Source organism: Ursus americanus, chromosome 9, assembly GCF_024610735.1.
Source record: "Ursus americanus isolate L20-20 chromosome 9, mUrsAme1.1.p, whole genome shotgun sequence".
NCBI classification, from domain to species: Eukaryota; Metazoa; Chordata; class Mammalia; order Carnivora; family Ursidae; genus Ursus; species Ursus americanus.
The window spans coordinates 46,238,116-46,263,960 of record NC_142135.1 but is presented as its reverse complement, the minus strand read 5'-3'; the positions used below and the strand labels follow the sequence as shown (position 1 = coordinate 46,263,960).

General features: G+C 34.3%; 1 protein-coding gene across 2 annotated transcripts in view; it reads left to right on the top strand.

Annotated features, from left to right (window-relative positions):
* CNBD1 (cyclic nucleotide binding domain containing 1) overlaps positions 1 to 25,845 on the top strand; it is a 445,210-nt gene that overhangs the window by 332,174 nt on the left and 87,191 nt on the right. For both annotated transcript variants that reach the window (XM_087864416.1, XM_087864415.1), the window contains exons 10-11: positions 4,275 to 4,384; positions 5,979 to 6,129. In XM_087864416.1, coding sequence (XP_087720542.1) covers positions 4,275 to 4,384; positions 5,979 to 6,129 — 261 coding nt within the window. The remainder of the gene's footprint in view (positions 1 to 4,274; positions 4,385 to 5,978; positions 6,130 to 25,845) is intronic.

Genomic DNA, 25,845 nt, shown 5'->3' with positions numbered 1-25,845 from the left:
CAATTCTGTGCCTCTGGAATCCTAGTAAAATTCCAAACTTGTTAATCTGCATGTTCTTATGGGATAGTGTATCCACTCATATGGATGAATCTCACGTTGGGTAGAGGAAGGTCAGTCCTAAGCAACCATAAACATAGGTCCTCCATTCTCTGCAGACGGGATTCTCATGAAACCTAATTTTTAAATATAAATCAACTTTAATTCCTGAACATCAATGAATATGAACTTTAAATAATAATAAAATTTCATCTATATAGTTCATGACTAAATCTTTTCATTTAATATTATGTTATAATCCTTTGGATCTTCCTATGTTGTCATTTTCTATGTTACCCAAGGGGAATAGGTATAGAGATGACAATATTAATCTTGACATCACTAACATGAGTTCTTTGTAATGGGAAACAGGATCAGAGGCCAAATGGGTAAAACTAGGAAACATAATGGGGGGCGTGTTAAGTCTTTATAGATAATGCATATGATTCTTTTCCTAGTCAAAAATAGTAATATTTAAATTTTCATACTTAAGTGATGATACACATTTTTGTAATGTTATTAAAATCAAACTACTTACCTACATGAAAATGGTTTTTCTAAGCTGTGATCACAAAGACAGCATGGTACTGGCACAAAAACAGACACATAGACCAATGGAACAGAATAGAGAACCCAGAAATGGACCCTTGGCTCTTTGGGCAACTAATATGTGATAAAGCAGGAAAAAACATCCAGTGGGAAAAAGACAGTCTCTTCAATAAATGGTGTTGGGAAAATTGGACAGCTGCATGCAAAAGAATGAAACTTGACCACTCTCTCACACCATACACAAAAATAAACTCCAAATGGATGAAAGACCTCGATGTGAGACAGGAATCCATCAAAATTCTAGAGGAGAACATAGGCAGCAACCTCTACGACATCGGCCAAAGCAACCTTTTTCATGACACATCCCCAAAGGCAAGAGAAACAAAAGATAAAATGAACTTATGGGACGTCATCAAGATAAAAAGCTTCTTCACAGCCAAGGAAACAGTCAGAAAAACTAAGAGGCAGCCCATGGAACGGGAGAAGATATTTGCAAATGACACTCCAGATAAAGGACTGGTATCCAAGATCTACAAAGAACTTCTCAAACTCAATACACGAGAAACAAATAAACAAATCAAAAAATGGGCAGAAGATATGAACAGACACTTTTCCAATGAAGACATACAAATGGCTAACAGACACATGAAAAAATGTTCAAAATCATTAGCCATCAGGGAAATTCAAATCAAAACCACACTGAGATACCACCTTACGCCAGTTAGAATGGCAAAAATAGATAAGGCAAGAAACAACAAATGTTGGAAAGGATGTGGAGAAAGGGGATCCCTCCTACATTGTTGGTGGGAATGCAAGTTGGTAAAGCCACTCTGGAAAACAGTGTGGAGGTCCCTTAAAAAGTTAAAAATTGAGCTACCCTGTGATCCAGCCATTGCACTACTGGGTGTTTACCCCAAAGATACAGACGTAGTGAAGAGAAGGGCCATATGCACCCCAATGTTCATAGCAGCAATGTCCACAATAGCTAAATCGTGGAAGGAGCCGAGATGCCCTTCCACAGATGACTGGATTAAGAAGTTGTGGTCCATATATACAATGGAATATTACTCAGCTCTCAGAAAGAACGAGTTCTCAACATTTGCTACAACATGGACGGCACTGGAGGAGATAATGCTACGTGAAATAAGTCAAGCAGAGAAAGACAACTATCATATGATTTCTCTCATCTATGGAACATAAGAACTAGGATGATCGGTAGGGGAAGAAAGGGATAAAGAAAGGGGGGGTAATCAGAAGGGGGAATGAAACATGAGAGACTATGGACTATGAGACACAAACTGAGGACCTCAGAGGGGAGAGGGGTGGGGGAATGGGATAGGCCGGTGATGGGTAGTTAGGAGGGCACGTGTTGCATGGCGCACTGGGTGTTATACACAACTAATGAATCATCGAGCCTTACATTGGAAACCGGGGATGTACTGTATGGTGACTAACATAATATAATAAAAAATCATTAAAAAAAAAAAGAAAGAAAATGGTTTTTCTATATTGTCTTCATTAAGATAAACATTTGCTATGATTATTATAAAGACCATAAACAATTACTCAGGTAGCAAATATCCCATCTGTGAAATGAGACTGCCTGATAGATTTTGCTGCAGTGGTTCAACTTTTTCATTGTTGCCTTGCTTTCAATATGAAGAAAAATTTCTATGGTCCTTATCCTCTTTAATATTATGTACGCTTCTCTATGTTCTATATAGGGCTTGACTTTCAAGAGTTATAGTAGTGCAGCTCTGAAAGTTTAAAATAATGGTTCTCTTTAGTGTCTATTAAGTGCATCCTTTTCTGATAACAATTACCAAGAGGCTCTATGCCTCTCTTTATAACCTATTGATTGACTAAAAGAAGTAAAACAGTTATATGATAGTCTCTATTATCATATAACCTTTTCTGTACTATCACATAACCTTTTGGTAGAAAAGTACTCTTTGCTTTCAGAGTACAATCTATGAGAAAATTTCTTGTCTATACAATTTACACATAATTTTACAGACATACGTTACTTTGATGTCTTAAGATGAATTTATAGTATCAATGTTTGGCTGTAACAAATACAATATAAGACAGTAGAAGTGTTAACATAAATTTTTATTTAAGCAAAATAAATGATTGGTGATAGTAGAATAACCTTTTTAATTTTTTAATTATAAACTTTGAGTCTGAATATTATATGAGGAAAGGGAGATAGCACATTCTCATAAACATGTCAGCAAAATAATTGAAATGTCACTTGATTTATTTTTAAAGTATTTTCCATTGTATGTTGGCATTCATTTTTTGCTTATGGTAAGTTATATTTACCAATTGCCACTTTGTTCTTTTTTAACCATAATTTTTAAAGAGCTATGCTATTCTCTAGCTTATTTTTCAATAACATCAATATTTTTTTCTCTTGTTGATATATACTCTTCTATACTATGAGATAAATGCTTTTGAATAATTGAAAATATTTTTAATTGTGTACTTTATAAAATCACAGGAAAGATAAATATATATTTTTATATTTTTATTTTCACTTTTATGTTTGGGGTTTTTAGAAAAAATATTGATAAGTTTTAGAATGAATGAAGTTGAAATTCAATTTGAAATAGTAATTTTAGGGATGCCTGGGTGGCTTAGTCAGCTAAGCTTCCACCTTTGGCTCAGGTCATGATCCCAGGGTCCTGGGATTGAGTCCTACATCAGGCTCCTTGCTTAGTGGGGAGCCTGCTTCTCCCTCTGCCTGCCGCTCCCTCTGCTTGTGCTCTCTCTCTCTGGCAAATAAATAAAATCTTTAAAAAAAATGAAATAGTATTTTAATTTACATAAATCCAATTGATTTTATTATTTAAATTACATTATGTTGATAATTTAATGTCATATAGATCAAATGTTTTTTTATTTACATTGCTTATTAATCCATTGATAGTTGTAAAAGTATTATCCAGTTCACCTTCAAGTATATCTTGACCTTAAGATGGCTTCACAAATTTGAGAAAATAATAATGATAATAATAATATGATTTATTATGTAATATTATGTGCCAAACCTTATGGTAAGTACTTTATATACACTTAATTACCATGTGTCAAGTATAGACAAGAAATCCCAATTTTGCCATTTTAAAGATGAAAAACTTGAAGCTCAGAGAAGTTCTATAATCTATCTGAGGTCACTTACGAAGTGACAGAGTAGAGTTTTAAACCAGGCCAGTATGACCTCAAAGCCCTTGCTTTTAACCACTGCTGTATTTAGTAGAGTGCCAGGCCTAGCTCAAGGCACAGCTCCCAGAGAGTCAAAGCTAAATAATCAGGGATTTTGTGAGCTGGTTGTTAAGCCACTAGCAGTTTGAAATTAGCCATGGGAATATTTATACCATAAAAATCAGCAAATGCTACAAATTGGGGCTTGCCCCACATTTTCATCTTCTCCATTTGACAGTTTACTAGCATACCATTGCCTTCACTGCCAAAGTCTTGTCAATATTTACCTATATTAGGTTACAGATATAAATAACAAATGTAATTTTTTATCATTTGCTGAGTACTGTTTATAACTGCCAGGCATTCAAAAAATTGCCATTAATAGTTCCTGAATTAAATATGTCATCTTTTATTGTGATATCTAAAATAATTTTTTGTAGAGAAGAATGTGTAAAATAATGAATTATCTTTTTTATTTTCAGTGATAGTGGAAAGTGGAAAGATAATTTCTTTTGTAGCTTATATTAATTCTGGATATTGCGACATTTATAGAAGTATTGTAGGACTTATGAAACTACAACCAAAAAAAGTGGTAAGTTTTAAATTTATGTACTCTCTTTAATCATAATTGAATCTAGCCTATTGAACATTTATTTGTCTCCTTTTCTGAAATTTCTGTTCAATTTTTATGACTATTTTTTGTTGTTTCTTTTCTTTTTACTGAGTTGTAAGATACAGGCATGTAAAATACATTGTATATTGAGTTGTAAGACATAGGAATGACCAATAAGTATATTAGAGATGCTTACTATCTCTATCCCTCAGAGAAATGTAAATTAAAACCACAACAAGGTACTACTTTAAGAATATCAGATGGATGTACTGTATGGTGAGTAACATAATATAATAAAAAATCATTTAAAAAAAAAGAATATCAGATTGGCTAAAATACACTTTACATATGACCCAGAAATTTTTAGATATTTACTCAAGAGAAATAAATTTATACATCTACAAAAAGACTCACATGAATCTTCATAAGCCAAAAACTGTAAGTAATCCAAATGTCCATTGACAGTTGGATGGATAGAAACATTGTGATATATTCATTCAATGGAATGCCATACTTTGATAAAGAGGACTAATGCATACAAGAATGTGGATGAATCTCAAAGCATTAGGCTGGGTAAAAACATCAAACCCAAAAGAGTACAGTCTATTTGATTCCAGTTTTATGAAGTTCTAGAACAGGTAAAACACTAATGCAGTGATAGAAAAGTTAGAGCTAATTCTTTCTTGATTGGTCAGGCAGTCTTCAATGGCATTCAATTTAATATGTAAACTTAGTTGAATTCTGCCACACAAATTATATTCAGTGTGAAGATTTGCCATTTATATAAGTGACAATTCTTCAAGTTAGATATTGGCTTTTGGTCCTAGGATATATAGTAAAGACTTTCACCTCTTCTGAGTTCATGTCATCAACCTACTTTGAGAGCTACACTTTTTTTTTTTAATCTTACTGCTCATCAACTCATGCCCATTTCGATGCTGTTGAGATCTCCCTGAAAAGGTAATTTGGAGTTTTGACTTTTTCTCCAGAATCATACATACTGAAAACCTGTAGGCCCTTTTCCACTGTTTCTAATTTGGACCTAAATTGCCCTGAGTCAAATTCACTTTCCATGTTTCTTGAAAGTCTGGATGGAATTCCATCTGTGTCCATTAATTCCATCAGTTCTGGTCCTGGCCTTCTGTGCTTATTTTCTTATTCTCTGTTAGTCCAACAAATGTGCCTTGCAACTGGGGCTGAGGTAATAAATGGTAGCTCAGAAAACATGCAAAGCTAAGCTATATTTACAAAATGCTATCCTAGGACCTTGAAAAATGGAACGAGGTCAATGTTTCCTAAACATCTTGATTAAAAATTTAATGTGCAGATCACTAAATGACAGTACTTTAAATTACCTTAGATATGCTGAAGTTGTCCATCAATTTACTGTTGTTCTAATGTAATTTCAATACATGTGTACATAACTATTTTCTCTGACTTGAACGAAATTGCAATTTATTTTAAATACCATATACCAAAATGATTTCTGAACAGTGAATTTCTGATAATAACAGTATTTATCCATTGTATGAAAGTGGTTTCATTGAACATCAATTATCTGTATCTTTTACAGAAAAAAATTCAAAAACTTGTTTGTATGGGTAAACTTAATGAGAAGGAGTCTTTTGGTGAGATTAGTGTTCTTCTTCAAGTTCCTTTCACATGCACTATTGTTACTGGAAAAGAGGTTGAGATGGCAATCATTGAAGATAAGGACCTATTTGGTAAATACATACGTGTCTTTTATATCATTTTATTTGATGAGTTTTTGACAAGTGTGGGTATATTTCACAGAAAGATAAGGACACTCAAGTAAGTGCATATATATCTTATTTACATATATGTGTATGTTATTTACAGAAACAATGTATCTATAGATAGTCTCCTTTAACACTTCATATTCTGTCTGATTTAATTGTCCTACTTTTAGAATGTATTAACAATATTTCAAAACACTTTGATTTGAAATTAATAAAATCTCTAATTCCCAAGTTACCATTAATAGCATCATTCCTTCCTTTTATGGAGTATCTTTGGGTTTTTCATATCTACAATTATTGCTTCTATGTTTCTGATTCAGATCAAAGGCGTGCTATCTTCCAGTGTACAAACTAGATCAAGTGTATATGAAGAATCATGGCTTGTAGCATTTAAGCCTTCATCTGAAATTCTAGCATTCTAGTAGTATTAAAAGAATAATCATTCAACCACTTGTGTTTGGTCCTCCAAACATTATAGTCAAATAGGAAATGAAATTGAGTATGAAGGATAAATGAATAGGATTTAATAAATGATGACATGACAGGATATTAAAGAAAAATATAGTTTTTTTTTGTATAATAAAACTAAGAATATCAAACATTAGGTAAAGGATAAAAGAGGAAAAATTCATAGAAATGAACATGGGTGAGAAATTTGCTTTAAATAAACTCTATTAGAAACATTCCCGGGATGCCTGGGTGGCTCAGCTGGTTAAGTGTCTGCCTTTGGCTCAGGTCATGATCCCAGGGTTCTGGGATTGAGCCCCACGTCGGACTCCTTGGTCAGCAGGGGAGTCTGCTTATCCCTCTCCCTCTGCCCCTACTCATGTGCTGTCTCTCTCTCAAATAAATAAGTAAAACCTTTAAAAAAAAAAAAAAGAAAGAAACATTCCCATGATTATCCATGTATGATTGACTGAATCCCCTTATCCTGAATTTCAAGTTTTTTTAATGTTTTCCTAAATATGTACTCTCTACCTGCTTAACTGTGATTTTGCTTAACTTCAAACTCATACATCCATTTTTTAAAAGTTACAAATTTGAAATAGGATTGATGAATTTTCTTTGTTTCTGTGACATTCAAATACAAACCCCCCTCAAGGTAAATATCACTTAAAAGTAAATACCAAACTGCAATTAAAATTACAATATTCTCACTTGATATTGGCTAGGTTTTTCTTTTCCTGTACTAATTACATTAACTGGTGCAAGGCAAATACACTGTGGACTCTTTTATGTAAATTAGCATTTCACACATGAAAGTACTCCTTTCAAGCATGTATTAGAATCTTCTTTGCTGTCTGGCAACCTAAAATTAAAATTTATGGCTTATTATAAGCTTTAGTTGTGTTTTGTATGTGTGCTGTCCATACTTAAAATTTCTTTCTATGTTTTGTTCATTTGAGACTGATGTTTTAAAGCTACTGACACATTGTGTGCCTAAACATTTCCTAAACAGAAATGTTCTTAAGGATTATATTTTGCTTGTTTTACCACAGCTTATAAGAAAATAAAATATTTTACAGTTGACCCTTGAACAACATGGATTTGAATTGTGTGGGTCCACTTATACATGGATTTTTTTCAGTAAATACATTATGGTACTGAAAATGTGTTTTCTCTTCCTTATGATTTTCTTAATAACATTTTCTTTCCTGTAGCTTTCTTTATTATAAGAATACAGTATATAATATATATAACATACAAAATATGTTAGTCGACTGCTGGGTGTTAGTAGTTTAGTTTTGGGAAGTCAAAAGTTATACATGGATTTTTTTATTGTTGTGTTAATCACCATACAGTACTTCATTAGTTTTTGATGTAGTGTTCTATGATACGTTGTTTGCATATAACCCAGTGCTCCATGCAATATGTGCCCTCCTTAATAGCCATCACTGGGCAAACCCATCCCCCCACTCCTCTCCCCTCTGAAACCCTCAGTTTGTTTCCTAGAGTCCATAGTCTCTCATGGTTCGTCTCCGCTCTGATTTCCCCCCTTCATTTTCCCCTTTCTTCTAATATCCTCCATGCCGTTCGTTATGTTCCACATATAAGTGAAACCATATGATAATTGTCTTTCTCTGCTTGACTTATTTCACTTAGCATGATCCCCTCCAGTTCCATTCATGTCGATGCAAATGGTGTGTATTCATCTTTTCTGATGGCTGAGTAATGTTCTATTGTATATATGGACCACATCTTCTTTATCCATTTGTCTGTTGAAAGGCATCTCGGCTCCTTCCACAGTTTGGCTATTGTGGACATGGCTGCTATGAACATTGGGGTTCATGTGCCCCTTTTTATCACTACATCCGTGTCTTTGGGGTAAATACCCAGTAGTGCAATTGCTTGTCACAGGGTAGCTCTATTTTTAAATTTTTGAGGAACCTCCATACTGTTTTCCAAAGTGGCTATGCCAACTTGCATTCCCACCAACAGTGTAAGAGGATTCCCCTTTCTCCACATCCTCTCCAACATTTTTTGTTTCCTGCTTTGTTAATTTTGGCCCTTCTAACTGGTGTAAGGTAGTATCTCAATGTGGTTTTGATTTTAATTTCCCTGATGGCTAATGGTGTTGAACATTTTTTCATGTGTCTATTAGCCATTTGTATGTCTTCTTTGAAGAAGTGTCCGTTCATGTCTTCTGCCTATTTTTTGACTTGATTATTTGTTTTTTGGGTGTTGAGTTCGAGAAGTTCTTTATAGAACTTGGATACCAGCCCTTTATCTCTAATGTCATTTACAAATATCTTCTCCCATTCTGTGAGCTACCTCTTTGATTTGTTGACTGTTTCCTTTGTTGTGCAGAAGCTTTTTATTTTGATGAAGTCCCAAAAGTTTATTTTCACTTTTGTTTCCCTTGCCTTTGGAAATGTGTCTTGAAAGAAGTTGCTGTGGCTGATGTCGAAGAGGTTATTGCATGTATTCTCCTCTAGGATTTTGATGGATTCCTGTCTCACACTGAGGTCTCTCATCCATTAAGAGTTTATCTTTTTGTATGGTATAAGAAAATGGTTGAGTTCGTTCTTCTGTATATAGCTGTCCAATTTTCCCAGCACCATTTATTGAAGAGACAGTCTTTTTTCCATTGGATATTCTTTCCTGCTTTGTTGAAGATTAGTTGACCATAGAGTTGAGGGTCCATATCTGGTCTCTCTATTCTGTTCCATTGATCTATGTGTCTGTTTTCCTGCCAGTACCATGCTGTCTTGGTGATCACAGCTTTGTAATATAGCTTGAAATCAGGCAACATGATGCCTGCTTTGTTTTTCTTTTTCAACATTTCCTTGATGATTCGGGGTCTTTTCTGGTTCCATACAAATTTTAGGATTGTTTGTTCCAGCTCTTCGAATAATGCCATTGGTATTTTGATTGGGCTGGCATTGAAAGTACAGATTGCTCTGGGCAGCAGACATTTTAACAATGTTTATTTTTCCAACCCATGAGCATGGGATGTTTTTCCATCTTTTTGTGTCTTCAATTTCTTTCATAAGGGTTCTGTAGTTTCTAGAGTATAGGTCCTTTACCTCTTTGGTTAGGTGTATTCCAAGGTATCTATGGTTTTTGGTGCTATTTTAAATGGAATCGATTCCCTAATTTTCTCCACTGTTAGTGCGTAGGAAAGCAAATGATTTCTGTACATTGATTTTGTATCCTGCCACATTACCAAATTGCTGTATGAGTTCTAGGAATTTGGGGGTGGAGTCTTTTGGGTTTTCCACATAAAGTAACATTTGATCTGCAAAGAGAGAGAGTTTGACTTCTTCTTTGCCAACTTGAATACCTTTTATTTCTTTCTGTTGTCTGATCACTGATTCTAGGACTTCTAGTACTATGTTGAACAAAGGTGGCAAGAGTGGGCATCCTTGTCATGTTCCTGATCTTAAGGTAAAAGCTCTTGGCTTTTCCTCTTTGAGAATGATATTCACTGTGGGCTTTTCATAGATGGTTTTTATCAATTTGAGGAATGTTCCCTCTATCCCTACACTCTGAAGAGTTCTAATCAGGAAGGGATGCTGTATTTTGTCAAATGCTTTTTCTGCATCAATTGAGAGGATTATATGGTTCTTGTCTCTTCTCTTATTAATGTGTTCTATCACATTGATTGATTTGTGAATGTTGAACCACCCTTGCATCCCAGGAATAAATCCCACCTGGTCGTTATGTAGTAAGAGATACAGAAGGACAGAAGGACGCTATGTTCTTAAAGGGCTTTTCCAACAAGAAGATCTAACAATTATAAATATCTATGCCCCCAACATGGGAGCAGCCAACTACATAAACCAACTGTTAACCAAAATAAAGAAACATATTGATAATAATACTTTAATAGTAGGAGACCTCAACAGTCCACTCTCAGCAATAGACAGATCATCTAAGCAGAAGATCAACAAATAAACAAGAGCTTTAAATGACACACTGGACCAGAGGGACTTCATTGATATATACAGAACATTCCACACTAAAACAACAGAATAATCATTTGTCTCAAACACACATGGAACTTTCTCCAGAAGAGACCACATACTGGGTTACAAATCAGGTCACAACTGATACCAAAAGATTGAGATTATTTGCTGCATATTCTCAGATCACAACGCTTTGAAACTGGAACTCAATCATAAGAAAAAATTTGGAAGAAATTCAAACACTGGAAGCTAAAGACCATACTGCTTAAGAATGTTTGGGTCAACCAGAAAATGAAAGAAAACTTTAACATTCACGGAAACCAATGAGAACAAAAGCACATCAGTCCAAACCCTATGGGATATTGCAAAGGCAATCCTAAGGGGGAAATACATAACCATCCAAGCCTCACTCAAAAAAATAGAAAAATCCCAAATACACAAGCTAACTTTATACCTTAAAGACTGGAGAAAGAACAACAAATAAAGCCTAAACCAATCAGGAGAAGAGAAATAATAAAGATTAGACCCAGAGATCAATGAATTAGAAACCAGAAATACAGTAGAGCAGATCAATGAAATTAGAAGCTGGTTCTTTGAAAGAATTAATAAGATCGATAAACCACTGGCCAGACTTACCCAAAAGAAAAGAGAAAGGACCCAAATTAATAAAATTATGAATGAAAGGGGAGAGATCACGACTAACACCAAGGAAATAGAAACAATTATTAGAAATTATTATCAACAACTATATGCCCATAAATTAAGCTACCTGGAAGAAATGGATGCCTTCCTAGAAACCTAGAAACCACCAAGACTGAAACAGGAAGAAATTGACAATCTGAATAGACCAATAACCAGTAACGAAATTGAAGCAGTGATCAAAAACCTCCAAAAACCAAGAGTCCAGGGCCTGACAGTCTCCCAGGGGAATTCTACCAAACATTTAAAGAAGAAATAATACCTATTCTTCTGAAACTGTTTCAAAAAATAGAAGCAGAAGGAAAACTTGCAAACGCGTTTTATGAGGCCAGCATTACCTTGATCCCAAAACCAGACAAAGACCCCAACAAAAACGAGAATTACAGACCGATATCCCTGATGAATATGGATGCCAAAGTCCATTAAAAGGATTATCCGTCACAACCAGGTGCGATTTATGCATGGATTTTTGACTTGTTAAGGGGTGGCACCCCATCCCTCTGCTGTTCAAGGGTAAACTATATTTAATTTCAGAGTCTCTTTTTTTAAGATTTTATTTATTTATTTGAGAGAGAAAGAGAGTGCTCAAATGTTGGGGAGGGGCAGAGGGAGAGAGAGAGAATCAGACTCCCTGTTGAGTGTGGAGCCCAACACATTGCTCAATCTCAGGACCCTGAGATAATGACCTGAGCCAAATTCAAGAGTCCATCCCTCAACCGAATGAGCCACCCAGGTGCCCCTAATTTCAGAGGTTTTTTTATTTCTGCATTCTAATTATTTTGTATTATATATATATATTATATATTATATATATAATATACTTTTTTGGAATATATTTTACTTTTTTAAAATATATATATATTTTAAACGTTAAATTTTTTAATGAGAAATGTACTGGTTATTTTACTGAAAGAATCATCTTCACACATGAACAATGTTCTTTATTTTTGCATTTTCATATTACTTCATTTTGTTTCCATCTATTCCACTCTTTATTATCTGAAACATGAAACCATCTCTGTAAAATGGCATAGGGAAGCACTTAAGAGAAAGTAAAATGTGCCTTAAAAAATATCAAGTTGATGACAAATTGGAAGCATTAAAGTAGAATAATAAACATGAGCAAAATCCAGGATGTGTAATCTTGCAATCAGGATGATATTGTTATTAGCTGGTGTATTAAATTGCTGTTAGGAATAATTGTTTATATTTGAGATGGTCCATTAAAAAATAACAAAAATGATAAAACCAATGTGCTCCAACAGAAATCTCAGTCATATGTGGATTACATTGCCTTCACTTTCTAATTTATCAAAAATTGTTAAATATACTATTTCTTTTTAGAATTATAAAATGTGTTACTGAAGAACTAAACTAAAGTTCATGTCTTTTCTTAAGTATTCAAGTCACACTCTATTTGTTCCCATATAAATCATATTAAAAGGCCAGTATTACTTAAATGATTCAGTTTACCAACACTATTTAGTAAATACCTAAAGGGAAAAATGAATTCTCTATACCTATACCTGGGGATAGGTAGAACAGAATTTAGGAAACATAAGAGATTGCATAAATGTTAAATACTTTATCTGGAAAGTTATATATACAATATCTATATACAGTCGTAAAGGAAGCTGTGCCATAATTAGTTTTGAAGTATTTAAAAATACTTGAGTGATTTCGTTGTTCATTTAGGTTGTTAAGTTTTGGAAAATTGCTAATAACTTATAATCTATGTACATGCTTTTCAGACATTACCTTGAACATCTAAATAAAAATGAGAGTAGAATTATTATTAAGTTTAAGGAAATATATTACTCTTTATATTAGGCCATTGGCAATATAGTTTATCAGATTATAATTTTTATGAAGATAACGTATTTTTGTCCAGATTCAGAATTTATACCTCAAGTCATTTAGATTAAAATTATGAATACCAACTATTTTAATTTTACTGATATCTGAATTTCTCATCCTACTATTAAAACAAGTGTACTACTTTTGTAATGATAAAGAATTGTTTTTCATATTAAAAAATGAATTACCACTGTTTTTAATTATATCTCAATTCAACCATTCATGATTGAAAAAATAAGGGATAGCTATGGATTGAAATTGTCTTACTCAAAAGGAAAATTTCAATTCCAAGGTGACATTGCTACAAACTATCTGAAAGTTTCTATTTGTTTTTAAACAGAAAGAATGTCCAAAGACTTTTATCTCTGATAATGATTCTCTTAATCAAAAGCCGAGGAAACTAGATTTTTTACTATAGATAAGTCTTTTAGACATTTTAGAAGTAATGAATACATTCTTATCCAGAAGATCTACTTCCCAGTACATCAGTATTTCTCCTTCTTGCTGAGACAGGTTATAACCAGGTGTCTCCTTGGTAACAGTGTTAATCAGAAGAGCCTAAACTTTTGAACAGTTTGCCAGAATAAATATGCTTCCTTTTCCTTTGTTTTTTGGTTTTGCTTTAGGATAAAATTTTGATATAAAAATATTTTCCAAGTAAAAAATAAGGTATAACACTTAAAAGTATTTGTTCTCTTATGAATCTTTTTTTGCTCGTTACTAATAATGTTGAAAGAAAAAATGCTAATGAATTTGAACAAAATTTTTGTTTTAATCTAGGTTTATATGGACATAGTTTTGAGTGAAAAAACTATATTTTATATAACTGTTTTTCTGTATATTATTTTATTCCATTAGGTATTTTAGAAACATACTGAAGAACTGTTTTGTTAATGATAAAATCAGTCAAATATTTTGAACATCTTGCAGACATTTAAAAGTAGTTCTTAGGGATGGCTTGGGTGGCTCAGTTGGGTAAGCATCTGCCTTCAGCTCAGATCATGTTCCCAGGATCCTGGGATAGAGTCCCTGCAGGGGGTGGGGGGCGCTTCTTGCTCAGCAGTGAGCTGCTTCTCCCTCTGACTGCCATTCCCCCTGCTTGTGCTCTCTTTCTTTCTCTGACAAATAAATAAATAAAATATTTTACAAAATAAAATTAAAGTAGTTCTTACTTGAGGAAATTATCTTATGAAGTAGCACAAAATATCATGAAACAATAATATATCTTATTTTGATTGGTGGAGTTCCATTTTCCTTAGTCCTGAAAGCCGTCTGTTGGAATTTAAAGTAGCCTAATAGGTAGCATTACTTTTATTTGCCTGAATTCTAAAGCGAATGAGAAAAGGACAAAAGAATAGAGTAGAAGGGAGATCAAAATAGCACCTTTATTGTTGTTGTTGTTTTTAAGATTTGTTCATTTGAGAGAGAGAGAGACAGACAGAGAGAGTACAAGCAGGAGAAGAGGCAGAGGGAGAGGGAGAAGCAGGGTCCCCGCTAAGCAGAGAGCCAGATGCAGGGCTTGATCCCAGGACCTAAAGATCATGACTTGAGCAGAAGGCAGACACTTAATCATCTAAGCCATCCAGGTGTTCTGCACCTTTACTGTTGATAGAAATTGGAGAATGTGGTTTATATGTGCAGACTAGAGTCCTAATCCTGAATCCCAAAATTCACCTGGATTACCTACAGAGTCATTGGTAGTGCTAGACCACCAAATGTCTCCTCACATAGGAGATAGGATAGGGCTTCCCAGTAAAAATTATGGAGAAGCAGGAAGAAACATCCTTCTTGGTAGACAAGCTGGTTCCCAAGGAGAGGTGGAAAGGAAATGTTAGAACTCAGTATCTCAATCTTTGTTCTGGGCTAGGAATGATTGACATGGCAGAAAGAGGCCGTGAATGTTAATTTTTCACTATCCTGCTTCCTGAAGAAATCAGCAGTAATGTATTTCCTCTAATACTCTGTAGGAGTCCCACATCCACTGGGCCATTATGTAGGCCACTAGAACCCACCATTTCATTGCATTCTACTGTAGACATGTACACTCCTGAGTTTAGCAAAGTAGTAGTACCACCAAATCCTATAAAGTCTCCCTTCTAAATACCCCTCAAATATCTTTCCTCATCTTTACATCCAGTGTCATATTTTAGTTCATAATTTAATCATCTTTTACTTAGATTTCCAGTAGCCACTTAATTAGTGTCCCTGTCTCTGGCTTTATCATTTCTAATCCATTATTCATACAGTCCCTAATTAAACTTACTACAGTGCAAATCTATTAGTTTCCCCCCTACTTGAAGTCTTTTATTCACTCCCCTCATCTATAGCAGGAGTTCTTAATGTCTTCATCATGGAACACATGAAAATTGTAATATTTAAAGAAATTCAGGGTAAATAGAGTAAGATATTTTCCTCTCAATCTAAGTTATAACCTATCAGACTCTCTGCATCTCAATCCCTTTTAGCTGCTCCAGGACTGAGGAGATTAGTATCTCTGTACACCTTAACCCTTTTGTTATACACTGATTGAAAAGCTCTGAGTTCTGTAGAAAAGTTGAAAGTTCTTAAGAGGGCTTAAGCCCATCAATATGGGCTCTGCCAAGCTACTTGTCTCTTCATTCTCATCGCTTAACTGCCCAGCAGTATCAGACTAAGTATAAATTTCAGGAAATGTTGTTTCATGCTTCTAAGCCCTTTGTCTATTTTATTGCATTTCTCTGAAATGGGTTTTCTCTCTATTTTCCTAATAAACTTTGAACTTAAAAGACAAGCTTCACAATAAATGCTCAATAAGTGACAGAACGTTACGGTCTTCCTTTGTAAAGTTGTACTGATGACTTTAGATCGTGTTGACCATTTGACACACTGACATTCATTTAAAATACACTCATTTAAGATACACAGTGAATGCTTTACTGAATATCCTTCTTTCGTTGTTTTTACATATTCCTTTTTAGAACTAGTATTACACAATTTCCAGTTCAATCACTGTTTATTTTTTATCCTGCTAATTGGATTATAAATTTCTTTAGGTCAAGGAATATGCCACTGTTAATTTTTATATCCCGTAGCACCTAGATTCTTTCTGGATAGTCAATACTTTTTAATATTTTTTTTCACAAACCCATTGATTTCCAAATACCTTCATAAAATCTGGTTTTGTTTTCTGGTTAAGGGTTACTATTGACAGTGCCCTCAAGATGAATTTTTTGGAAGATCTTGTTACAGAGAAAAGAAACTATAATTTAATAAATATTGATGACACTGAAAATCAAAGAACAACAGTTCTTTGTTACATGATACTTTATTTGTCCACAAATAAATGGTCTACTTCATTCTCAATATTCTTATATATCAATAATCTATCCCGTTATTAAAATTCCCAAACTTTTATACAGCAAAATTCTTTTTTTAAGGTTTTTATGTAAATTCCAGTTAGTTAACATACAGTGCAATAGTAGTTTCAGGTGTATAGTATAGTGATTCAGCACTTCCACACAACACCTGCTGCTTCCTACAACCAGTGCACCCCTTAATCCCCATCATCTGTTTCACCCATCCCCCCCCCCACCTCCATTCTGGTAACCATCAGTTTGTTCTCTATAGTTAAGAGTCTGTTTTTTGGTTTGTCTCTCTTTTTTCCCTTTGCTCGTTTGTTTTGTTTCTTAAATTCCACATATGAGTGAACATACAGCAAAATTCTTAATGATTTAAGTTCAATCAATTCACATATGGTATTTTTTAGATTTCCAGAATAAGTTTTCTTTGTGAGTGAGATGGTATGCTTCCTTTTTATAAACAGTGTAATCTATGGAATTTTCCGCTTTTCTTAGATTCCCAGAAAGAGCAATGTCAGCTTTGCCTTTAATTGTGCTAACTTCCTTTACCTAGATAAACTCACATTAGAATTTCTTCCTTTCTCTCCCTATTTTCCATTTCTGTTACTTTAATCATTTTTTATCCATGATTATATATTTACCTTATGTCAGATTCTTTTTTAGTAGATATGTTATAAATTTTAAAAATATATAACTATTAAGGTATGTGATATAGAAGTAGACAGATTTAGTCTTTCAATAATAAAGAAAAACAGAGTTTCCTTATTCTTTTAACTAATGGGTTTAAATATTGGCCAGTTTTTTTTTCTCAAGAAAAAAAGCAAGTGTTATTAGAAATTGGACTTTTCTAAAGATGATGATTAATGACCTGTAATATTTCTACTGACCCAGAATTATAGAAGTATCAGCTCAGTAGATTTAGGGGAAGCTACTAGCCATATGGGTGCTATTAAAATAGATAGTTGACCCTGACTACAAATAACAAAATTTGAAATGCAGCCAGGCAGAATTTTGGTTTTAAGTCATCATCACAAGCAGAGTTAATGATGCATCTCTTGCTTGCCTGGACATGAAGCATTTTGATGTAATTAATTCAGTTTTAGTCCTTAACCTTCATAGGTTTTGATTCTTCAGTCTTGTAAGTACATGAAACCTTAATCATGAATTTATTTTCATCGAGGAATCTGAATGACAAGTCATGTAAAATTATAGTTAAAGTATTATATTTACTTAGAAAATGTTTTGTGTACTTCAAATTTGTAATTGCTTGTAAATAAAAGAAAATTATTATAAATTTTTGGCTAATAGGAAATTACCAAGCCGTGCAGACTGCCTTGCTGGTTTAGCAGACAATACAATAGTAATCAGATATGAAGTTCAACCTAAAGACTGATGAAAACCCAGTATTTCTTTTTTTTTTTTTTAAGATTTTATTTGAGAGAGCGGGAGAGCCAGTGTGTGTGTGCAGAAGAGAGAGAGCAAGTACCAGGGGGGAGAGACAGAGGGAGAGGGAGAAGCAGGCTCCCCAAGGAGCCGGGAGCCTGATGTGGAGCTCTATCCCAGGACCTCTGGATCATGACCTGAGCCAAACGCAGACACTTAACCAACTGAGCCTCCCAGGTGCCCGGAAAACCTAGTATTTCTTAAACTTATTTTTAGAATTAGTTCACATAAAACTTCAGGTCAAGTTTCTCTGTAAACTCTATGCCTCAATATATTTAGAGACTCCAAATCTATGTATACACCTATGTAATTGTACAAACTTACATTTACATTGTATTTCTTGATAAGTTTTACTATTTATATTGCAAAAGCTTGCTTAATTGTTAGAATCTACAGTAGTTCACATCTGGTTAATTCAGTGTTACAGCTTCTGCCCCTTCCAACCATACTTTCATAGTATAGTATTTTTTATCTTTTGGTTATTTATATTATTTGACAAAACTAATTCCTAAAAGACATTGTTCCCTTATAAAATAATTCATGAAAAGGAAAATCAGACTGTAGGAAATACTGTATCCCATCAATATGTACATGGAAGTTATATCTAATATGTAGTATACCCACTGAAATATAATAAAGTGAATATTTACACTGTACTTTATCTATTTGTATTGTGCGATAGTGTTTTTCTAGAGTATTTCTGATAATACATCTTGGTTGATGGCTAAATATTGATGATCACTCAATTTTCTAGGAAAACACAATTGAGTAAAATGTATCACATAAGTAACTCAGTAAAATAACTTCTATTTACAGAGTTATGCATAAATAATAAAAATGCTACATTTTAAAATTTGATTCCTTGAGCCAAGAATTTTTTTGGAAGTTTAATAAGGATAATTTTAGTAAAACAAACTATCATTGAGGAAATTTATTCCCATTTCTGATATTTACTTCCTCTACCATGTTCTCCAACAGGCATACGTTTATGGCAATGATTGACTAGAGGTTCAGCAATCCCCCTTTTCTCTTCCTGAGCACAAAGGAAGGTTAAGTTCCCTAGCCTCTCTTGCAGTGAGGTTGGAGCCGTGCAACTGGCTCTGGTTAATAGAATAAAGGGAAATTATTATAGCCTGCCCATGAAAGATATGATCTTCCATGATCTCACTCACTGTCTGGAAGTGAAGTGCTCCAAGATAGCAGAATCACATGATGGTGGGAACATAGACCCTGGGATCCTTTTCTTGGATGGAACTTCCCAGAAGAATAGCTTAGCCAGGAACATCTGTATTAGACTTTGTACAAGTGTCAAATAAACATTTGTTGAATTAAGCAACCACGATTTTGGTTTGTTTGTTATAGTAACTAGCAAGTGCTACCTTGAGTCATACAACTGGCAGAAATGCAAAATTTTCTGAGGAGTTCTTAGAAAAATAAAAATTTCCAGATTAAGACATTAAATGAATATGCTTTTCATGATTATTCTTTTATTCTTAACATTTAGAAATCTACTCAAAAAGAGTTTGAAGACACATTTAGGAATAAGAATATATATGTGCATAAAGAAGGTATATGCTAACTTTTAGAACAAGTGTTTAAATTATTTTCAGATGGTACATAAGAATATCATATAGACAAGAGATGGCAAAAACATAAATTCAGCTCTTTAAAAAAGTTAATGTACTTTAAGAATCCCCTGATAAAATCTTTTAAAAAATATGTTGCCTGGGTGGCTCAGTAGGTTAAGGGTCTGCCTTCAGCTCAGGTCATGATCTCTGGGTCCTGGGATTGAGCCCTGCTTCGGGCTTCCTGCTCAGCCAGGAGTCTGCTTCTCTCTCCCTCTTTCTCTCACTCTGCCCCTCCCCACCACTTGTTTTCTCTCTCTCTCTTTCTCTCAAATAAATAAATAAAATCTTTAAAAAATAAAAAATATCTTATAATACAGCTATATATTTCCAGAATATAACCAATGCTATAGAGTATACTGTGTGGTGCCAGTTAACACAGAGAGAAGTGAGTAGGATTTAGTACATTTTGAAGAGAAAACAAAAAAGTTAGATGAGTCGATGATCAAAATTAGCCTCCGCAGACTATGTCAGATAAACATCCACCAAGATTTAATAGAAAGTGACCCAGAAATATTTGCAGACAAGTTTATCAGTAAATCTACTGAGAGAGTTTACAATGGCCATCTTTTCCAAAGGCATAGAATTCATTATAAGTAAGTCTTTATATTCAGTGTAAGTGATATACAGATTTTGTCCCTTAGGATATTATATCAAAGGAACTGAATTAAGGCTATTAGAGTGAAATCTTGGGTTAGAAACAATTCCAAAGTCTCAAAAAAAAAAAAAAAAGAAATGCATTATATCATGCAAGACAAAATTTTTATCCTTTATTTTTAAATGTCTTTTCTCTTATAAAATCCTACAAAATTGCTTATAGTTACCATATAGAAGTTAAATCTGATTTAAAATTTTTAAGGTCTTTTCTACAGCAATATTGGATTCCTTCCTTAATACTTTCCTGATCTGCTTGTAGAAAATGCATTCACGATCCTATGTCTATTTTCAGGCCTTGGATCTACTTGGATCTCTATTGGTAAGAGATACATAGATCTTTTGGAGGAGGATTCCACTTTCTGTGTAAATATTTAATAGTTTACTATTTAATTGTATATATTGGCTACTGAGAGTTTTCTATGTTGTGCGTTGTGCTGGGCTATTGTGCTAGATATTTCCAATAGGCTTATTCAGTCTTTAAAAGACTGGTGTTGGTATTTTATTGCAGTTGGGAAAATGAGAAAGATACTAAAAAATAACAGAATGTCTAAAGATCAATGAACAAATGTTCATTCAAATGACCTCTATAGGGATTAGAACTAAAGTACTCTGGGAATGTGGACTTTCACCTGGGACTCGAAAGCAGAGTAGGTCAGAAAGTGATTGTGGTGAAGGTATGTCCTCAGTTGGTGAATCAGAGAAGTTATACATAGGAATCAGGAATGTGTAATTGGAGAACAGGAGTTAGGACTCCTGAGATTATCTGAGCAACACAGTATCAAGAAATGGAATTAAAATTTCTGTGAAAAAATGGGTAATAATCTTGCTAAGGTGCTTGAAAAATCAAAATGGAACAATATCAATGAAATAAAATTTGGTTGTTTGTCAAAGTCTTTGGTGACTGAGATGCTCCCTATATACTTTTATAGAGTATAATCAACATCTAACTCGAAAGGTGAGTGCATGTAACTTCGCAGGCAGAGGGAGTTCTTGTCACCTGGTCAGGATGGATAATTCAAGGGAAAATGAGGGAGGTTTTTTGTTTTTTTTTTGTTGTTGTTGTTTTTGCCAACTTCCATATTTGAAAATGAGGGTTGAGTAAAAGAAGTCCAAATTCACCTATCCATGCATCCATCATTCAGTCAGTTAAATAATTTTGAGCATTTACATTATCCAAGTACTTTTCCAGGTGCTAGGGGAATGACATCTGAAAAGAACCCTAATCCCATTGGTTCATATTCTGATGAGAGAAGAGATAGACAATACCTAATTAAATACAAAAATGGGAAACCCAGTTATTTCAGATGAGTGAGAAAAAAATAATAGCAACAGGTGATAGGTCAGAGAATGCTTCTTTAATTGTGGGATTCTGTTCCTCTCTAAGAAGGTAACATTGAGGTAAGACTTGTATGTTGAAAAGGGACCAATTAAGGTGAAGATCTGGAGATGAGATTCTAAGCTGAAGAAGGAGCAGGTACAAAAGTTCTTAGAAGGGAATGATTGTAGAATAAGTATCAAAAAGGAGACTGAAGCAGTCATGAGCAGGGGAGTCAAGAGAGAGGTCTGGAACAGTAGACAGAGGTAGAAGATGTTGAATTCACCAGGCCATGATAATATTCTAGTTGTAAGAAAAAGGCTTTAAAGAATTTAAGAAGGATTTTTACAGGAACTGTGATCAATAAGCCTGGGAAACTTTGTATGCTGTAGAACTATATTTCAAACTGGTATATTATAAACTCTAAGAATTGCAGTTAAGAAAATACTTAACTTTTTAACCTAGGAGCTTTCAAATTTAGAACCCCTTTGTATCTAATAGTCCACACTTTCCAGTTGAGAATAGTATAATTTGTTATTATCTCATTTGATCCACATTTTGTGTTCCCTCCATCTCAATGGGTATCATTTGATCCAAACAGGTTAAGCCCTTAAGCCCTCTTCCCCCGTAGGAGACATTCTCATTCATCACTATAAACCTTTGCTCAATGCTAAAAGGCCTTTTTATGTCCTTAAAAAAAAAGATTTATTTATTTCTATTATTTATTTGAGAGAGAGAGAGAGAGCGTGCGCACCCGCACATGGCAGGAGAGGCAGAGGAAGAAGGAGAGAAAGTCCTAAGCAGGGTCTGCACTGAGCGCAGAGCTCCTCGGTGGGGCTCAATCCCAGGACCCTCAGATGACGACATGAGCTGAAACTGAGAGTCCAACACTTAACTGACTGCACCAACCAGGAGCCCCAGGCCGTTTTATGTCCTAACTTCCTATCAAAATCATATCTACTCTCTATGAACTATATAAAAATCTCCTTTTCTATGAAGCTTATTAATTATCTCCTTTGATGAAGACAGTATGATATGGTAAGAAGATTATGAGTGTTTCACTTAAAAAATTCAACACTCTAATTCATGTTCTATCAATTACTGTGAATTGTGACTGTAAGAAGTTCCTCTAACTCTTAGATCCTAACATTTTAGCAGTAAAACTTGATATAAAAATAATTACTTTCCAGAAATATCCTGACAGGGCACCTGCGTGGCTCAGACTGTTAAGCGTCTGCCAGGTCTGGTACCAGGGTCCTGGGATCAAGCCCCATGTCAGATTCCCTGCTCAGCGGGGAGCTTGTTTCTCTCTCTGACTGCTGTTCCCCTGCTTGTGCTCTCTCTCTCTCTGTCAAATAAATAAATGAAATCTTAAACAAAACAAAAATCCTGACATAGGTGAAAGAACTTAAGAAAGTGTCTGGCACATGTTTAGACATCTATAGTCATGGGGTTGTAGACTTGGGTAATTTAATAGAAATCTGCACGGTCATTATAATAGTTAACATTTACTGATTGTTTACTGAAGTAATTGCTTTATTTTCATTATTTCATTTAATCTTAATGAAAATCCTTTTAGTTCAGTTTACTAAATGCATTTTACAGAAGAGGAAACTAAGGCTTATAGAACTTAAGTCACTTACACAATTCCATGGGACTTTGTTAGTGGTGGACCCAGAATTCAGATCCAATTCTGTCCAAAGCCCATGTTCTTACCCATGCTTCTCATTTTATAGAGAAGAAATTGTAACCTTAGAAAGACTAAAAATTTTAACTTGAGGATATATGTCTAATCTGTGTGATAGCACATTTTAGAAACAAACTCTCTTGGTTCTGTTACATAATCCTAAGCATTGGCATTTATTTATTTATGTGCCTTGAATAGCTGAGAACTTATACATATTTCTTGAATGGGTTTACATAAGTGTCAGGTACAGGGAAATGGTGGTACTATGATACAAGGATGATGTCAGCCTTAGAAATGATAACAGTGTGTAATAATGCCGTTCTTAAATTCTGAAGTAGATTTGTGAGGATATACTTTTTTCATGTTAGAGATAATTGCAACCAAATTCACATAGCAAACTAATTTGAGTGGGAATTTCTATTTCTCTACTCAAAATGCTATTGTGTTTATCTAGCTATGACCAAACTGTACCAAGAGAGTGACATTTTTGGAAAAACTAGAGACCTCGGAGTTCCCTGGGGATGTGAGAAGGAAGGAGTTAAAACAGCCTCTGTGTAATCTATTTCTCTTTATGGGGGAGATGACTTCAGGGAAAGACAGAAAGCAAGTGACCCAATCTAATCTCCTTGAATGTCTTAAGAAATAAACTATTTCTATGTGGTAGGAAAGAATCCTTATCAATGGAATGCTCTTAGAAGAATGCCCTTGACTAGGATTGCTTATGGTAAACAAACCTAGGATATGTGATGCATAATTTCATGGGAAGTATCCAGTAAGATCACCTATCTGGGTATAAACTAGAAATCCTTCATAACCTGATGTTTCCTACTGAGTGTGGTAACTGATGTGTCTTCTATGGAGACCTGGTATTCCCATCTAGAAAGTGCATGTATAATGAATGATGTAATAACCTGGAAGTCATCATTAATATCCCAGGTCTCTTGCTACTCTACTTGTATTTGCTACTAGTTTGTATCCTTGAATTCTTAGTAAATAAATATGTATGTCCGAACTGACAAATCAGATTCTTTGGTTAGCTCAGGGGAAAGGAGAAGGAAAAAAGTTAAACAAAACATAAGAGGTTGAAATAGAGTAGAGAAAGAAAGAAACTTGAAGTTGATAGAATAGCTGACTTAATCTGGAAGAAATAAACACTACCACTATCTTTTTGCAAATACAGAAGTAAATTCTAGATGATACGAAAAGTTAGTTGTAAAAAAAGTCTTTCTTTCAAAATCTTCTTTACTACTTCCTGTTCTCTGTTTACATTTCTTAGGTGTCTGATGTAGCAACACCCCTTTTCCAACTACCAAAATCCTATTGCTTCTGGAACGAATTACCACAAATCTAGTGGCTTCACAAAAGAAATTTATTATCTTACAGTTCTGGATGTCGGAATTCTGCAATAGGTATTGCTAGGCTAAAATCAAAGTGTCAACAGGACTGTATCCCTTCTGGAGCCTCCAGGAGAAAATTTGTTTTCTTGCCTTTTCCAGAATAGAGGCCTGTTGTGTTTCTTGGCTTGTAACCTCTTCTATCTTTAAATCCAGCCGTGTCGTATCTTCAGATCTTTCTCTGACTCTGATACTCTCCCTTCTTCCACACTTGAAGGACTCTTGTAATTTTAATAGGCACAACTGGATAGCCCAGGATAATCTCCCTATTTTGAGGTCAGTTGAAAAGCAACCTTAATTTCATCTGCTACCTTAATTCTACCTTGCCCCCTTGCTGTGTAACATAATATATTCACTGGTCCTGGGGTTTAGAAGTAGGCATCTTTGAAGCAGAACATTATTCTGCCTACCATAGATACTATACAACAAAGGTAAAATGCATACATACATATATATTTAAAGTCTTTATTCAAATGAGTTTATACAATCAATAGATAGTATTTCTGTCAACTGTATTTTTGCTTATAGCCCTCCTCTGGTGAACTCAAGCATGACCATGTGAATTACTTTGGCCAGTGAAATGTAAATGCCAGGATATAGGTCTTGTGTTAGTAGAAATTGCAAGAATCATAGTATGTTCCAATATGTTAATTTTTCCTTCTGCAATGAAATTTTAAATATCCCAGATAATGGCTACTTCACCAGCTTGAGTCTAGGAATAAAACTTAAATGAACCTGTGAGGATGGGAGCTTGAGGTAAGAAGCAATCTTGTTAACCATTAGCTTTCCAGACTGCAAAACTTGATAAGAAAAAATGGGAAGAAAATCACTATATAATATAATAATCATAACACTGAAAATTAAATTAATTCAAAGACACAATAATTTTACTCTCAGAAGACAAGCATTTTTAAAAAGCAAATTTATTATAGTAAATTGGTTAATGCACGAATCTGCTCGTGTATAAAGAATGAAAATTATAGGGCACCTGGGTAGCTCAGTTGGTTGAATGTCTGACTTTGGCTCACATCATGATCTCAGGGTCCTGGGATAGAGCCCCCTATGTTGGGCTCCCTGGTTAGCAGATAGTCTGCTTGTCCCTCTCCCTCTCCCTCTGCCCCTCCCTGCTCATACTCTCTCTCAAATAAATAAATAAATAAAATCTTCTAAAAAATGAAAATTATCTTTAAAAAGGAAGTAGATCTAAAATATAAAATTCTATGGAAATGAAGACAGACAGACATTTTCCAGAATTT